The sequence below is a fragment of the Medicago sativa genome, chromosome 5 (genome assembly GCF_051527215.1).
Source record: "Medicago sativa cultivar Bolivia chromosome 5, Bolivia_mono, whole genome shotgun sequence".
Classification (NCBI taxonomy): Eukaryota; Viridiplantae; Streptophyta; class Magnoliopsida; order Fabales; family Fabaceae; genus Medicago; species Medicago sativa.
Window position 1 is genome coordinate 78,635,868 of NC_140753.1, and position 19,371 is coordinate 78,655,238.

The window sequence follows — 19,371 nt, forward strand, 5'->3', positions numbered from 1 at the left end:
AAGAGCTCTGTACTCAGCTTCAGAGGAAGATCTGGAAATGGTTACTTGCTTTTTAGCTCTCCAAGATATGAGTGAAGAACCTAAAAAGAAGCAGAATCCAGTTGTTGATCTTCTGGAATCCACACACCCTGCCCAGTCTGCATCAACATAGCCCAGTAGTTGCTTCTCTGAACTTCTAGGGAAGAAAAGACCAAGACCAGGATTGTTCTTAAGGTATCTTAATACTCTACAAGCAGCTTTGTAATGTGTGTTTGTTGGGGAATTCAGAAACTGGCTCAGCTGCTGTGTAGCTAAAGAGATGTCAGGTCTAGTAGTGTTCAGGTATAACAGTCTGCCAATAAGCCTCCTGTAGCAAGACACATCTTCAAAAGGTGCACTTGTGTCTTGATGCAACTTGAGAGAAGTATCTAAAGGTGTTGATGCAGGCTTGGAACCTAAAAGACCAGAAGAATCAAGTAAATCCAAGCAATATTTCCTTTGAGAGACTGAGATGCCTGCTTTAGAGTGAGCAACTTCCAATCCTAAGAAATATTTAAGGATCCCCAAATCCTTAATCTTGAATTTAGCATCTAGAATGGACTTGATTCTTTGAAACTCAATCAGAGAAGTACCAGCCAATATGATGTCATCAACATAAATCAAAATTGCTGTAAAATCAGTGTTATGTTGAAGAGTGAATAAGGAGTAATCAGATGTGGACTGAGAGTAACCTTCATGAAGCAACAAAGCAGTCAATTTTTCATACCATTTTCTGCTTGCTTGTTTCAAACCATAAAGACTTTTCTGCAGTTTGCAGACTTTGCCAGGGAAACTAGAAACCCCTTCTGGTATACTCATGAATACATCCTCTTGCAAATCACCATGAAGAAATGCATTGTTAACATCTAATTGGTGTAAATGCCAGTTTTGAATAGAGGCAATAGCAAGAAGGGTTCTAACTGTAGTGAGCTTAGCAACAGGAGAGAAAGTATCAAAAAAATCCAGGCCCTCAACTTGATTGTAACCCTTAGCTACCAATCTGGCTTTGTACCTTTCAATAGAGCCATCTGCCTTATGTTTCACTCTATATACCCATTTACTGCCAATTGGCTTCACATTGGGTGGTAAATCCACAATGGACCAGGTACCATTAGCAGTCAATGCCTTTAATTCATCATTCATAGCCTTTAACCAATGTTCAGACTGACATGCCTCTTTATAGGTTTTAGGCTCAGTACTTTGAGTAATAGAAATGGAAAAGACTCTATGTGATGAAGAAAGATGATCAAAAGAGTGAAAATCAGTAATGGGATAAGAAATACCTGAGTTGACTGATTTTGATGATGAAATGGAAGAGTTATTGCAGATGTAATCTTTCAAATAGCTGGGGGCAGATTTGACTCTGGTAGATTTATGTATAACAGGTGGTGAAGGAAGAGGAGGGTTAGGGATGGAAGTGGAAGATGGTGGTTCATTGGTGGAATTTGAAGTTGAATTGAAAGGGTCTGACACAGTTTCAGAAGGAGGAGTTTCAATAACAGGAGCAATATCATAATCTTGTGCTAGATGTGTATGATATTCCCATGAGACATTTGAAGGGTTATTTTTATAAGGAAAAATACTTTCATGGTGAGTGACATTTCTAGAAACAAAAATTTCTTTGGAATGAGTGTCAAGAAGAATGACTCCTTTCATGCCACTTTTATAACCAAGAAAAATACACTTTCTTGCTCTAGAAGCAAGTTTGACTCTGTGTGCCTGAAGAGTTGATGCATAAGCTAAAGAGCCAAAAACTTTCAATTGATGCATATCAGCATTTTGATTGTGTAATAGAAAATAAGGTGTTTGATTGTTTAAAATGGGGCTAGGCACCCTATTCATGATGAAGACTGCATGAACTGCAGCATATGACCAAAAAGTTTTAGGTAAGTGGGACTGAAAAAGAAGTGCTCTAGTGATGTTTAAAATGTGCTGATGTTTTCTTTCCACCCTTGCATTTTGTTGGGGTGTTTCAACACAGCTAGTTTGATGCAGAATGCCTTTAGAGGCATAAAACTGAGGCATATTAAATTCAGGGCCATTATCACTTCTAACAATTTTAACATGACAGTCATGTTGATTTTCAATTAAAGTGATGAAATCTATTACATGTTGTCTAGTTTCACCTTTAGATTTCATCAAGGTTATCCAAGTGAATCTACTAAAATCATCAACAACAGTTAAAAAATAAGAGTGATTATGAACAGAAGGAATTGAAATAGGACCCCAAATGTCAAAATGCATCAATTCAAAGGGCTTTTCAGCTTTATTACAACTTTCAGGAAATGGTAATTTCCTGTGTTTAGCAAAGTGACACACATCACAAGTTGCTTTAGAATCTACATAGACAAAAGGAAACTGAGACTGTAAGGACTTCATTCTAGAAAAGGAAAGATGACCTAGTCTAAAATGCCAAAGGGCACTATCTGGTAAAGGAGCAAAGTTGGGAACAATCTTGCTTGCAGAACAAGTCAGCTTATTTGAAAGATTCAAGTAGTATAACTCCTCCCTTTTATCACCAGAACCAATCATCTTCTTGGTTTTCTTGTCCTGAATAAAACACTGGAAACCATTAAAACTCACAATACAATTTAAAAAATTTGTTAATTTGGACACAGAAATGAGATTAAAGTGAAATTCAGGGACATAGAGAACATCATGAATGATAAAATCATCAGAAAATTTAATGGTTCCAGATTGATTTGCCATAGTTAAATGACCATTAGGTAGTTTTATGTTAGTAGGAATGATTTCATTGTAAGAATGAAACCATTTTAGATTTCCACAAATGTGATCACTAGCTCCTGAATCAATGATCCAAGAACTTAGAGTAAAATTGTGACAAGTTAAAGAAGAACAGAAACTAGTACCTTGCCTGTCAGTTGGTGAATGACCAAGAGACATGGAAGAAGAAACCTGATTAGAAGCATGTGCAGTTTTTGAACCTTGGTTAAGAGATGAATTCTGAAGTAAAGACATTAACTTCTCATATTGCTCATGTGTAATAGCTGGAGCAGTAGTTTTGCTATCACCACATGATGAAGGCTTCTCATCATTAGTAACATCCTCCTTTGCAATATGATTAGCAGATGAAGAACCAAAAGTCTTTTGAAGGTGAGGTGGAACTCCATGTTTCTGCCAACAAGTTTCCACAGTGTGATTCTTTCTACCACAAAAAGTACACACACGTACACCATGTTTAGAATTGGTTCCTTGAGATTGTGATTTTCCAGAAGAATCTCCCTTGTACTTTCTGGAATCAGCATAGTTAATCAAAACTGAATCTTCACTAGGTGAAGCAAAATTTCCTTGTCTTTCATGTTGCAAAACCATGGAAAAGATTTTGTTCATGGAAGGTAATGGATCCATTAACAAAATTTGAGACTTAACCATAGCAAAATTCTCATTCAAACCAGTGAGAAATCTAATTGCATAAAGCAGATTATGATTGTGTCTAGCATTGCGCATGAATTCACAAGAACACCGTACTCTGCACACACAGTTTGGTACAGGCATATAGATCTCAAGCTCCTCCCATAAGATCTTCAACTCAGAGTAAAAAACAGTTACAGACTTGGAATCTTGTTGCAAAGCATAGATTTCTTGCATAAGTTCAGAAATTCTTACCAAATCTCCTTGAGAAAATCGTTCTTTCAGATCGTTCCAAACATCACATGCATTTTCCATGAAAATTATGGATTGTGCAATTGAAGGAGATACAGAATTTACAATCCAGGAATGCACTAAGTTGTTGCAACGATTCCAAGGTCGAAACAGAGGATCAAAATCATCAGTGATAGGTTCAATTGTACCGTCAACGAATTCAAACTTCATTTTGCCTCCTAAAGCTCTTCGCATTGATCGAGCCCAGGAATGATAGTTTGAACCGTCCAAAACTGGAGAAACAGTGACAGATGAAGGTCCATCACTAGGATGAACGAAGAAAGGACTAGATTGATCGGTGAGAACATCGTTGTTACGAGGCGCCATTGATGGAGCTTGAGAAAGCTTGCGGAAGACGAATCAAAAGGCTCTAGATACCATGTTGAGTAACCAAAAACATTGGAGAAAAGAGAAAACTAGAGAAGAAAATCAGAGAGAAATGTGAACTTTTTCATTGAATCAGAGTTTGTTACAATGATCTCTTATATAGGTTGTTATTGTAGGCACATACTATGCTACTGTGTATCAACCCTATTACATTGGACCCTAACATCCCTATAAACTAGGAAGTTAGTTATTTCTGATAACCAACTCTGAACTAGCGCCAGCTCATGTAACTTGCAGTGCAAGTAACTAAGGTGTAGTGTTAGCCTGTGGCACAAGTAATTGAGAAGTATTGTGTTCCTGCTGCTCATCATTCAATAATGATTCTTCTATCCTTTTTGTACTGTGTTTCAACACACCCCCTCCCTTTCCTTTTTGAGTCTGTCTATGTCTATGTCTATGTAAGTAGTAATTATCTCAAAAGTCCCAAAATGAGGTCAGCATTAAGCGTAGTCTAATCGGAGCTCTCAATTGAAGAGTATGTATCTTAGTATTTTCAGTTTCATTAATGTAATCTAAGAATCAAAATGAAAATTCTTAAGTGTATGTTTGGTATGTGTCACAATCATGGTGATCCATCGTGATTTATCGAAAAATACACTTATAACTTCTGCAAAATCAATTAAAATGAGTCACCGTGATTATAGCATACCCATGTAAGTTAAGCAACGCAAGGGTTCGCTTTTTATCTAAAAGCAAACATTCTTTTTCATTTCAACAAGGTAGGTGCTTTCTTTGACAGAAGCACAAAAAAAAAAGCAACACTACATTTGCGAACATACACAATGGTGTAAACAAAGTTCGTAACAGAACTCATCACAATGATTGGGAAAATACATATGAATACCACTTATCACACCATAGGACCGAAACCACATTTCAAAGTGCTAGTAATATTATTAGCCACAAGTACATGCTCAGAAATTAGTTGGAAATGTAATATAAATTTGAAAACTAATTTAACAGAACCTGCTAGTGTTTTCATATCTCCAAATCATATCATTGTAAAAGCAACGAAATAGGCTTTAACTAATTAATTCATAAACAGAAAGCTTCGGTTTGGAACTCAAAACACATATATTTAAGTTCAATTTTGATCGGCCACACAAAATTAAGGGCACATTACAGAAAATGTATTGGAGAAACATGATTGTTTCAACCTTAGTTTCGCAAATGGTATAAGGAAACAAATAGTTTCAAATGCAGTAGCAGCAGAATAGTGACCTCATAAGCAAGAACCTGATTAAGCATAGTGGTTTAGATATTGCAACTTTGGAATTAGAAAGTAATGAAATTAAAACAGATAAATGTTGCTCACTGGATAATAGGAAAAGATCATTCTCATATCATTTTGCAGATAGAACAAGAATAAACACATAAAACAAAGAAGAAATTTATAATGATATTTGAAACTGAGAAGCCACTTTGGGTACACTCTAGAATCCTAATAACCATAGTCATATACTTCATGGGTGAAAATAAAAAAAAAAATTAGGTATTTTCTCTTTCAAATGGAAGAAGGATTTCCTTATGAATTATTATCTTACAACATAATACTTCGGCTGTAATACCAATGTCCTCAATCGTTTGGGAATTTAAATCGAACCGAACTAGTCTACCGTCTCTTTTACTGAAAAACAGATCACCCTTCTTTCCCGCTCCGATAGGATAGTCAAGGCAAGGTAAAGGCCCTACAATGAAGATTTTAGTCCATGATTCCATTACACCGAGTTCACCTAAAACTGAAATGTGAAACGTAGCCGTGTCTGTGTGATTTAAGATCAAAGCAATAGATCCATTTAAAAGCACCAAATGTTTCCACACTGAATCTGTGTCTGAAGGTAAGGATGTTTTAAAGAAAACCTCATTGCTCCAGTCAAATGAAGTCAAAGCTACATTATTTGTTTCACTTTGACTGAGCCAGTGAGAGAGTCCATCCGTGTACAATTGGTCATAGTGCCAATAGTTGTTACGTATCGGTTGCATATTGACATCAATTTTTCTCCAAGAGTTACACCTTAGACTATATATCTCAGATTGCACTACACCAAGACACATCACTTTATAGTCTTCTTTAACACTGTCGAAACCAAACGCATGACTTTCAGCCCAAGAAAGAGAGCTAGGAGGAATGATTTTGAATTCCTTAGTAGATGGATTCCACAATATAATATTTGTTTTAAATGCACAAGACAGACAAAGAGTTCCATGAACACTTCCAGAACCTAAAATATTAAAACCAGAATCATACTCCGTTTTATACCAATATACAGGATCTAATTTGACATTTGGCCAATCTAATTTGACCATATTCTCAAACCTTTTACCAGAAACAGAATATAACTCAAATGTTTCATCCCAATAATCACCATCCCAAGGACCATCAATTTTTTTATGTAAGAGGAGAGATGTATCGTCATAAATAGAATGATCCTTTGTTAAGAAACTCTTGCCGTAGAACTTCATGAAGTTAGGGTTATCAAACAAGAGAGACCATGATTTGCACACAGATTCAAATCGTTTGAAAGATTTAATAGGTAATTTTGAGAGAATAGAGAAGGCAATATCATCATGTATATATTGACTCTTTATTACCTTTTCCATCTTGATTACTCGAACGAGCTTTGATTGCAAATTGCAATTTTAATTTGAAGCAGCAAGCAGCCAAGCGGATATGCGATTGAGGGATCAAGATGAATAATTTGCAGCCATTGAGTTTATAAAAGACGAATAAACCTAGATGCAGCAAATACTTTTTTTTTTAAAATAAGTATGATGAGTTTGGTATCCTAAGTTAACTTTCACTCTCTCAGCTTAATTCCATGTGACCACGACCACTTCAACTCACTGATTTCATGGCAGCTGGCATGGCATGCAAAACTGGTATCAACCACAACAACTCACTGACCATGATTTCATGACAACAAAGTTAATTATATCAAATTCAGTTATGCTTATGAAGCTGCAACGCTGAGCTAAATGATTCTGGTTTATAAGATTCTTGGTGTGAGTTATGACAGTATGTAGCAATATGACGGTGCGGTGGCTTTTTCTTTTTAAGGCATACATGGTCCTTTTGTCTATATCTATTTAATTGTAGTATAGGAAACAAAGTAAGATATATAACCATTCCAAAAGCTTAAAAGAAAGGATTGAAATATATAAAAAAAAAAACTCTATCGTGAATTTTTCGCGGGCAAATCTTTCGCGAGATTTAGCAACGCTCATTTTAAAATAATATTATAGAGTATGATCAATGTATAATTATTTTAGACATGTATCCAATGATATGTTGTCATATCAATTGATGACAACTCATGTGTTTACACATTGACTAATTGATGTGGCAACACATCATTATATTTAATTGATTTAGGGAGCATATCCATGACGTGGCAACACATTATTATATTTAATTGATTTAGGGAGCATAAACGGTGAGAATCAATATCTTGTATGAGAAAAAGAGAAATTTCTATTTCATCCATCATATTTAATTAACGCGTAAGATTTAATTATTTTCTTAAAACCTTCCATGTAATTGATATACAAAATCACAAGTTAATAAATTTGAGCTACAATTTAGTTAAAAACCATATGAAAAACATCTAATAAATTGTAGTAAGTTTATTCCTTAATAAAAAGAAAACTAATACTTGTACCAAAAAAAAATTGATGAATAAGTTTAAAATTCAATCAGTTTTTCCCCTAAAAAATTCAATTGTATTAAAATAATATATAGAGAGTTTGATTAGTATGTTCTACCAGTGTATTGTTACGTCAATTAATGAATATGACAACTTATGTAAACTTTTTTTTGTGAAAGATATATCTCATGTAAACTTAGAATATTAATATTTTTTAGGAATAAAAAACACATTAATCCTTTGTACCAAAGAAACATATTAAACCCTTTTTGAAACATGTGGCGGCCAACTTTAGGTGCAGACAAAATTGAACCTCTTATTTATTTGTTTTGGTCTACTAGTTTTGTGGTGAAGAACTCACATTTTAAATGTAGAAAAGTGGTGAGTCTGAGGTTTGACCCTAGTCTTTACATATTATTGTCTTTGGAGCTATCAACTGAAATGTGTTTACATGACCAAAATTGAACCTCTTAAACTTCCAACATAGAAATAATCGGGGCATGTTCTTCAAATTTAAAGGGCTATATAGCATTAATACGCATCATACTTAATTTTCTCAGTGAAGTGCACATCCTAGAAGACATCACTAAGCAATCAACACATATATCAAGTGAAAAGGAAGATAGAAACTAAATATTAAGTGTAATATTTTGCGAGAAAATATTGAGAGCAGAATTGTAATACCCATACTAAATGTACCTAGGAAGTTTAGCATGTACATTAAGTTGACACTGGATACATTAAAAATTTACAACTACAAAACATTGAATGAATATTTAATACAACGACAATGAGCGTTCGTACAATCAAATAAACTCTCCTACTAGTCCAAAATATAGAAAATAAATCCTTGAAATCCCTGACGTCCTGCAGCGGGTACGAACGAACACTTGCTGAAACATCCATTCAGCTACTAACTTGCTAAACTAACCTGTTAATCTGAAACAAATAAGGATTGGGGTGAGACATAATGTCTCAGTGAGTTCCACCTAATCCTAGGCTATAGGTAACCTCAGGGGAAACCTACGATCACCATGTGTCTACAATACAACCTGTCGGTTGATTATACATGTGTGGGGACTTGCATACTTAGACGGTCGTGCATACTAGGGCCGTCATAGCCTCATCTTAACCTGTTATAGGCTTCACTTTTGTACGTGTCATGGCGGTCAAGGGGAATCTAAAACCGCTATGCCAAGAATATGCTCTTCGTATCAAGGCAAAAGTCTAACATAATCATGACACGAATCTAAACTGGACGATTAGGGGAAATCTAATATCGTCGTCAGCATAACTTTGTCTATTTGCTCTATTGCTTAACTACGATGTGTCTAACAACGTATCTTATCTTGCTATCATACTAGCTCTTGACGATCTACGCCAAGGCTCTACTAATTCTTGATGATCCACGTCAAGGCTCTATGACTTAACATAACATGTCTAATAAATATGCAAAGTCAGATTCATTGATTAAGTTAGCGTGTAACAACAAATATTATCTGAGTTCATTTTACGGAGAGCCTCGGGGTGGAGTAAACCCGAGCGCAATCCCTATCTAACCGATGGAACCTATCTAAGGAATAACCAACGGCACTCCTGCAGTGACGTGCGGGATCCTTACGGCTAACCCCGTTTCCTCTAGTGGAACCCCCCTGAGCCAACCTAGTGTGAGCCACAAGGGACACGACCACTACATCTTGTCAAAGCTTTCTATGTGAATAGATACCTAATCGCTTCACAGCTTCATTAAAGTCTTTAGTCTATGAATGCATGAGTATTAAAACTATATATGCTATCTCTTTTACCTCGGATCCTTAAACGATCCCACTAGAGGTAAACTATATGCTTGCTTGACTTTCTATGTGAAGAGTTATCTAATCAATTCACGTCTTGCCATACTCGTATGGCACTCTAACTTCTATATGAAGGGAACAATCTATGTCACTTCGCATCTAATCAAGCATAAACTCATGTCTAACATTCTATTTCTTTACTAGCTATTCTAGTTCTAGACAAACTATTCTAGTTCTTGACAAGCTATGTCAAGGATCTACTTTCATTCCTTGCCCAGTTCTTTGCTACCCGAGTAATTCGGCTTAATCTCGCTCTTGTGCCATTTTTGCCATAAATGCTATGATTACCATGATTTTCATTTCAAGAATCGTTTGATGTTATGTGCATTGCCTAAATGTTGTTTTGGGGTTATAAAGTTGTAAAGCGTTGAAAGAAAGGCTACAGAATGCACCACCGGCCCTACAACGAGCCAACAAGCCAAAAGCAAGCTGGCTGAAGACAGACAAGTTCGCTAATAGCGAAACATTCTGGGCTGCTGTCTGAAGAATTTCGCTATTAGCGAAAATTTCGCTAATAGCGACTTTCTTCGGGCCTGTGGTACAAAATTTGCAATTTTGACCCAAAACTCATCCTGTTTGATCCTGCAATGCACCATGAACATCCAACAACATACAGCGACATTTATAAACATATTTCATGGCAATTTAACATCTATGCAACAAGATTTGGCCAAGAATTCTTTAGGATTTTAAACCCCTCATTAACATAAATCTATACTTTCTAACTTGAAATCACACAACCCAAAGGTGGTAAACTATCTATAGAACTCACCTAAACAAGTTTCTTGCAATTCCTCAAGCATCAAGCTCAAACCCTAGCTTTTGGCTTCATCCTTGATTCTTGCCTTTTCCACCAACCCATGCTTTAATCCTTTCCTTCATGTGTTCTTACTTGCTAAGCTAACATAATCCTTGCTTGATCATGATTGGGAGAAAGTTTGGATGATTAGAGGAGAGAGGGAGGGCGCATGGTAGAGAGAAGGAGGAGAGAACTCTTTCTCTCAAAACCTAGAGAGAGAAAGAAGAAGAAATTATGAGGTTTCCACCCCCAAAATCACTTATATATTCCGTTGGGCGAGATTACGTAAATGCCCTTTGTCTTGGCCGCGCTTAACCTGACACTGATACATAAACCCCTGCTTGACTGATATTTCATAAAAACATCTTCCGTCGTACTTGACGTTCTGTAACACTTAATCTCTGATATCTAGCTCATACCTGACTTATGCCATTAATAGACATTTCCATTACCCTTACTTTCCATGAACATTTGTCCTCTGACGCGTCTGACAGGTAATATTCCGATACTGACAAGCGAGATATTACAAAAATTGTTTTTTTAATGACAAATATTATTAATTAGTTGTTATATAAATATTTATTTTTTTATCCTGACAGGTCTAACTCTAGGCATAGGTCTAGGGTGCGACGACCTAGAGCCAATGCATGCAGGGGTCCCAATATTTTTTTTTTATAATAATGGTGTATATAGAAACAGGATTATTGCACATTTCCAACTGTATAACTTCTTAAGAAATAAGTTTAACTATCCAACTGTACAACTAAGAACATGATTATTGCACATATTCCTTTCCAACTCCACAAATTGAATTCATATGTATTTTACATGGAACTGCTGAATCCTTCTACTTAAAAGCATTTCACAAAGTCAAACATAAAGTTTAGACCATATTTCGAAAATCAATAAGAAATTAATCTAAAGAATATCAAAAATAATAAAGTGACAAACACCAAATAATTCAAGGAATTCATGACTATCTTATACTTCCCTATCCTTTCATGAAATAGAAAACATACATACACAAAGAACACTAAATCGTGTTGATACAAGACCAGGCCACATTACAGTATAGTAAAAAAAGAAGAGAGAAACAAACAATCGAAACACGAACACACAACAAAACATAAAGATAATTCGGCGCATTATTTGCTACTGCCGATAGTAATGTTTCGACATTGTAAATTTGCAGGTCTATCTGGGGCTATAAATTTGAAAACAAAATTAAAAAGGAAAAGAAACGCTTTGAATAACATAGACTCATAGAGTGGATGGATGAATGAATTGTGTAATCAAACACACATATCATGTAAAAAGGTTAGATTTTGATGGTTTTCGGATGTTGAGTGATGAAAATTATGTACTTTCTAAATATCCGATTTCTTTAATATATTGATACGGTAATTTTGGGGGGACTTTAAGGAGAGAAATTTCATTTCTTTAATCTTTGCTCAGCACCTCGAATTGAGGATAATATCCCTAAAGGCAATTAACTAATGTCTGTGGTAGAAATTAATATTCGTTCTCTTTGGATTGGTATTTAATTGTCGTTTCAGACCTACTCCGTCCCGGAATAACTGACCCATTTTCTAAAAAAAAGTGTCCCAAAATAACTGACTCATTTCAATTTTCAATACAACTTTCATCCCAATACAATATAACACTAAATAATACTACTTTTATCATTCCCAATACAATATATTCCACTTTCCCCTTTATTTATACATTTTTCTTAATATGTGTAAAAAACAAAATTGTGTCAATTAAATTGGGACGGAGGTAGTATCATATATTGAAAAAAGTAGAAACAAAAACATACACCTCCATCCCTACTCCAACATACATTATTCAAATTCTTCAGTCAAACAGCTAATCAATCAAACAACTATGAAGTTTTCCAAATTTATATGCATTTACATTGTGATTTTTATATGTTAAGTATTTTTTTCTCATTATATGTTAGGGTATGAGAAATAAAATAAAAAACCTACAAAATTGAGTAAACAAATTAAGTTTCTTTGGTTTTTGGACATTTAGTGTTGGAGAATATGTACTTTTAAAATAGGCTTAAACGCACTTTTTACCCCCTAAGTTTGCAAAAGTTGCAATTTTGGCCCTATATTAAAAAAAATGGCAAAAGTGACCCACTATGTTTACCCCCTTTTGCAAAACCTCAATTTTGACTTAGTCAAGCCTATGTGTCATGCCACTTAACCCATAAAGATGCCACTGTGTAATTTGTTAATTAAAAAATATAAAAAAATGTCAGCTAATTAAAATGAATAAAATAAATAAATAAATAAAAAAGAACAGAAACAACACGCCATTGTCTCCTTCAAAAAAAAAAAAAAAAACACGCCATTGTCATCATCAACAACTTCCATCTTCAACATTTTTCCCTTTGTTCTTCCTCCTTCGTAAACCTGGAGTTCTCTCCCCCATGTGTCCTTAAACTCACTTCTCCCCCTCCTCAAACTTCTCCACTGTTTTTTTACATTTCTGATTTCAACTTCCACAATCAAAACCAAACTCTCACAGTTTCAAAATTGGGAATTAGGTTTTATTAATTTCTTCTTTCTCACATAGACACAGATTCTACAGTATTCATCGCCACCCATTTCAACCGCTTTGGGTTGTTGCTCATAAAACCTTACCCATTTCACTCAATCAGATCAAAATTAGTTCTTTAAGGTTCAAACAAACCCAGAATTGGTTTTACATTCTTTCCTTTTCATTTCATTTTGTATAACACGGAAATTTCGTCCCTTTTTCCATTATCATTAATGACTTTTACAGTTTCCTTGTTTAATTTCAAGTTATTGGAATTAAATTTTTCTGTTGTTTCAGATCCAATATGGAGTGTTTAACTAAGAAATTAAAAATGGGTTTGATTAGGTGGTTCTTCTGAATTGTTATAGAGAAAGAGAGGAACTTGAAGGGTTTGCGATTTCTGGGAACATTGAGGCGTATTGTATTGTGTTGTTCATGTTCTTTTTTATTTCTTTTTTTCATTTATTTTTTTTATTCATTTTAATTAGCTGACATTTTTTTATTTTTAAATAAAAAATTATACAGCTGGCATCTTTGTGGGTTAAGTGGCATGACACATAGGTTTGACTAAGTCAAAATTGAAGTTTTGCAAAAATGGGGTAAACATGGGGGGTCACTTTTGCCATTTTTTTTAATAGGGGGCCAAAATTGCAACTTTTGCAAACTTAGAGGGTTAAAAGTGTGTTTAAGCCTTCAAAATACTTGATTTTTTAATATATTGACATCTACATACAACTAGACGAAGTATAACTTCTAAGGTGGGGTCGGTATTTTAGGGAGCCTGTTAGCGAAGAACAATTTCGATTATGTTTTCGTGAAGTTGAGGTTCGAACCTCAATCACCCCACTTATTCATTTAAAAAGGTAAAAACTACTTGATAAAAAAAAAATCTTCCACAAGAAGCCCAAGCTAATAAGTATTTTTTTTTTTACCAGAATCTAATAAATAATATTTCAAGACTCGTTTGTGACAACTTTTTTATAAATTATTTTTATAGTATTTCATCTTTTTATTGTAAGTTTTTTTAAAAGTGAATTAAGAAAAATACAAACAAACATTTCAAAAAAGAAACGGGTTTAAATAGTTTCTCATAAAAAAAAATATTTTAAGTATCTCTAACTTTTGCTACGGTTTTTTTTTGGATGATAAAATATAAAAAATAAAAATGCTTAAAATGAGAAACTATTTTAAATAGCTTCTCATAAAAATTATTTTCAAAAGATATGTATCTGAAAAGATGTGTAATTTTTTTTTTTTTTACCCAAAAAAATGTATAATTTTATTATGCTAAAATATTTATCAATGAATATCCAAGTTAGTGAATGTCAAAATGGCACTTTTAATTTATAACATAAGCGTTCAAAGCGACCTCTACTATTTTTTAGTAAGTTCTCACGAAAATCAATTTTAGAAATATCAATTGAAAAATATTTTTTATTCTATAACAAACGGGTCCTAACGGCATTTACAATTTCCCTCAGTTTAATGGTCTTGAAACTAATTTGAATTTCATTTTCTCCTATTTGACTTGTTGTTTGACGAATTTATTCAAGTTGAACATTATCAAGGTGTCATGTTTTACACACATGTGTTTGAACACGTCATCTGTCAAGTTAGCTTTTAAGGGTCTGTTTGGTAAGGCCACCAAAAGAGCTTATAGCTTATAGCTTATAGCTTATAAGCTCATTTGACAAAAAAAGCTCTGTTTGGTAACTTTTTTTACAATGAGCTTATAGCTTATTTCACGAATTTCAACGAGCTTATAAGCTATTTTTCAGAAGCTACTCCAAGTAGCGTTTGAGCTTATAGCTTATAGCTTTTTGTTTTTTCTTCCATTATTACCCTTGTTATTTTAATTAAAACCCAACTTTACCCTTTATATATTAAAACACATTTATTACGTTTCAATGCTTTGCCTCTATATTTTTTTCCCTGCGTTTCCAGTTCTTATGTATATTACGTCTTCATTTTAACATCAAATTTTCATTAAAATAACTGAAATGGAATATTACGTTCTTATGTATATTATGTATATTACGTTCTTATGTATATTATCTATATTGCGTTTCCAGTTTTTCTTGTAGTAACAATTTTCATTTTAACATCAAATTTTATACTTTATTTTTTTAAAGAAACTTTATACTTGAATTTTTTTGTAAAGTATAAAAACTGAAATGGAATAAATGTTATATGAATTAATAATGTCCTTTTATGTAATTTTACATTTATCAGCTAGTTCAACCGCTATTTTTACCAAACACTTTAATTAGCTTATCAGCTATAAGCTATCAGCTAAAAGCTATCAGCTAGCTTATCAGCTAAAAGCTATCAGCTATCTTATCAGCTAGCTTATAAGCTATCCGCTATTTTTACCAAACAGAGCCTAAAAGTGGGAATCAGTCCCATTTTTTATGGTATCAAAGTCATGTTAAATATACTAACAATTAATGTGAGAATTGTACTCATGCCTGCTAGACGTAAAAGTGGATATTAAAGTTGTCGAAAAGTCTCATATTGTTAAGGTTCAAGTTGTTGTACTATATATGTGTTTAGACAAGTTTTTGAGAGTGAGATCAAAAGCCTTTGAATTAGCTTTTTTAAAAGAACAAAACGGCTTCATTTATGTTTTGTCCTTGACTCTTCTCGTATGACTCAATATTAAGTCTCAGTAACTTCTTTGCTTAGTCGCTACGTAGACACAAACACGTATACACATCAAGATTTATCAACACCAATGTAAAATTTCATACACTTCTCTTTTTAAAAATACCAGCCACCTTTGTGCATCCAAGAGCTGCCACTCACACACCAAAAGCTAGTTGAAATAGTCGTGAGTTTTTAAAATTTTATCATATCAACTTTCTCATATCAGTACATTATTTTTTTGGCGCATCTTATATTACTACATAAAAATTTGCTTTCACTAATATAGACAAATGAAATCTAAAACTTAACGGATTTGTGCATACATTTTATTAAAAGAAACATTACATTAATAGTGATAATTTTTATTTACTATTTGTAAACATTTCAAAATACTACCAATGCAATATTTTTTATATAATTATCGCAATGTTACGTGACTTGTACGAATGCACGTATCTTTTAATGGTTCTATTGATAGTAAACATTATTTTTGCCTCCAAAAAATAGCTTTAATGTCTGATATGTAACTAGTTGGCAGCTTCAATGTCTCACTCCTAACGACCATAATAGTATATGGCTGTCGTGACCCGTGACGCTTCAAAAGATTCTCTGGATAAAAAGTTCAATAAATCAATAATCTTCCAAGAGAAATGACTAAGAATTCGGTTATAATGAACAAAATTAGAAGTGATGGAAGAAAATGTTCATAAGCATCCTTAAAAGAAAATTTACAGAATGGATGTAATATCAATTCATGCTGAAGTTGCTTATTTTGCTCCATAACAGAATTCTTCTCATGCGTTAACTTTGAAGGAAGTGTTGTAGTCTGACATGATAATTAAGAAATTCAAAATGAGCATCAAGGTTTATACGTCAAGGTCTTCACATTGATATGAAAACTTGTCCCTTAAAAATTATATATTATTGCAGGCATGTATTTGTCAAGGTTTGTAAAAATGTAGTTGTGACAAATGTTGTATAGAAATTATATATATGTCAACTGCTTTAAAAAAATTAAATAAAAAAATTAAAACTTACCAGGAAAGAAATATGCTCGTGGATCAATATAAACAACTGTCAATTTGCACTCGTGAACTTCATAACCAGAGTCTTTTTCAAACTAAATGCAACAAGAAAAGAAAATGATTAAATCATGTATCTAGGGCAGATTACATTATTATTATTATTATTTTGAAAATTTGGTATCCGGTTTAAGAATTAGAATACATTTAATATGTCATTTCACATACAATATTGTGATTCTCTAAACTATATCAAGAAACAATTTGATAATTGTTGTTACCATTTCTGGAGTGATATCTTTGATGTTTGTTCCCGGCCTTAGAATTATGCATTGAATGAGATGCGTGTCTTGGCGGGTTTGAAAAGGACCGCCCCAACGTATGTTTATGCCTAAAGCAAATTTTAAATTGAGGCATTTCAAATGTGTTGATAGAGAAACATAAAATTAAGCACACTAAATGAGTAAATATATTTGAGACATGTCGGACACTAAATATGAGTATCGCTTTCAGTTAAAGGTTGAACATTGATTTGTCAGTTTGTGAGAGTTTAACTCTTTTGTTAGACTCAAACCCATTAGAGCAAAAAGTTTTTTAAACAAAAATTCAGTTTAATTAATAATACATGTTGAAAATAATATCTAAGATAGACATTAGTTATCAATTGTTAAACCTTGAAATAGCAAAGTAATATCAAACTTAAAGGACCTCTGATGTAATTTAGCCTATAAACATAATCTTTTGCATATTTTGGTCAAACATAATCTTTCTTAACATATTCACAAGGACTAGCATTATATTTATTGAATTTGAAGAAAAAAAAAGTATCTAAGGCACGTATCCAATAAAATAATCATCTCTGAAATCAAATTTACAACATAAATTATATGTCGGTAACTCTCCATTTAACTACCAGCCAGCCAAGCTAAGTGCGAAAATATTTAAAGAATTTGACTTAAAAAAATATATTTAAAGTGAAAAAGATTTAGCGACATCTCTGAAATCATTAAGTAAACATGATGCTCTTTACTTTGAATTGTTAGAAAAGTGAGTGTTAAAGAACAGAACACGTGACATTAAACAACTAATCCCATGCAAACATTGATATACGTATATGAATGGTGTTGGGCATATGTAGGTGGTGGTTTTTGTCTTGTTTGATGCGTTCCACCTGTTATGTAGGTGGCTTTAGTTTGTCTCTTTTTCCTAGTGATATACAATATTTGTAAACTTTGTGCTTTCAATAAATTTAGATGTTTCACAATAAAAACAACCAATGATTTATTCATTAATATCTATGAAACACCGATTAAGATACAAACACCAAACACATGCGACATAGACAAGTTGACACCGGGAAAAATAAATTAATTGATGTAATCGTATGTCGGTATCGAATACTGACACAAATTGGATGCAAAGGTGCCACAGTTACATATATCAATAGTTAAGAAGTGTTAGTGCTACAATCTTTGAATGCTTGTGTCATATAATTAAAAAGAAAAGGATCTAAATAAGTTAAGAGTTCATAGTTCAATAAACCTATATATATATATATATATATATATATATATATATATATATATATATATATATATATATATATATATATATAGAGAGAGAGAGAGAGAGAGAGAATAAAACCTTGAATACGTACCATACTTCGATGAGTCATACTGCAACAACACCATCAATATATAAATACATAAAACAAAATTTACAAACTCAAGGAAAGTGAAAACATGACTGAAGAGTGTAATATAATCAGAACCTTTATTTGAGCAAATTGATCTGAGCCAATAGTCATTTGCAAAGTGCATGAGATGTTGTTCCCCAATTCAACTGTTTCAGAAGAAAGAAGAAAAAAAAATCAAAGAGTAAGAAATTAGAAGCAAAAAGCTGAAATTTTTATAAAAAAAAATATATTTTTTTTTCTTCAAAAGTTAATAGTAAGGATTACATGGAATCCTAAACTCGTGATGTTGTGTCAATAAATAGAAAGAATTAAAATAGCGACGATTATCTTCTTCTTGTGATTGCAATTGTTCATAATCCCCATAAAATGGAGAATCAGAATTGGAACAAGGTGGGTTAATGGAAGAAGAAGTACTTTGTCCCATTTTTTATTGTCACAAAGTGTTGTTTTTTAAGGATTGAATGAGAGAATAACAAAGGGAAAGAATGAGCCATTTTATATTTCTAGTTTGTGCGCAAATGCGGTTAGAAGGACTAAAATAGAGATAGTTTATTTTTAAACAACTAATAATATTATTAATGAAACCTAATCAGCTCAAGTAGAGAAGACGGGACAGAAAAGAAACAAGCAAGCCCAACCTATCACAAACAGAAAAACGAAGGAGAAATCCAGCCAAGTTGTATTGATATTGTTTTCTTTTTTTGTTATTTTTGGTTTGTGACAAATTCATAAATATCATCTGTACAATTTGTCTTGATTTGTTAATTTTCTCATGGCCTGACTTAGTCTCTTACAAAAAGAATATCCAAAGTAGTCCATAATATGTTTATAAAGAGAAGAAACTTGTCCTAAAGTCATTATAACAAACGGATTAATTTATCTCCAATCTAAAAGTATTTCATAACCCTGATAAAAAGGAGAATGAAAAAATTTATAAGAGAGATAGACACACATGATATATTAGTGGGAATCATTTTTTTTAATGGCAAAATATTTATTAATTTATGATAATGCAAACAAGTCGTACTACTCCCATATTTTCAAATTAAACCACTCACAAAAAAGACAACGAGCCAAAATTCTTCACCAAAAA

The 19,371-nt window shown here is 33.1% G+C and overlaps 1 protein-coding gene and 1 long non-coding RNA gene across 2 annotated transcripts; both read right to left on the bottom strand.

Moving 5' to 3' along the window:
* Window positions 1–5,548: 5,548 nt before the first annotated feature.
* Window positions 5,549–6,719, bottom strand: LOC146925393 (putative F-box protein At3g16210). The gene has a single exon (XM_085711007.1). It carries the CDS (start codon window positions 6,667–6,669, stop codon window positions 5,557–5,559), a length of 1,113 nt encoding a protein of 370 aa, XP_085567133.1. The 5' UTR covers window positions 6,670–6,719; the 3' UTR covers window positions 5,549–5,556.
* A 9,588-nt stretch (window positions 6,720–16,307) lies between these two features.
* On the bottom strand, window positions 16,308–16,969 carry LOC146925394 (uncharacterized). Its single transcript, XR_015011034.1, has 3 exons — window positions 16,864–16,969; window positions 16,599–16,680; window positions 16,308–16,386 (listed from the first exon to the last, which is right to left on the bottom strand). It is a non-coding gene; the product is annotated as an uncharacterized LOC146925394 (long non-coding RNA).
* Window positions 16,970–19,371: the final 2,402 nt, after the last annotated feature.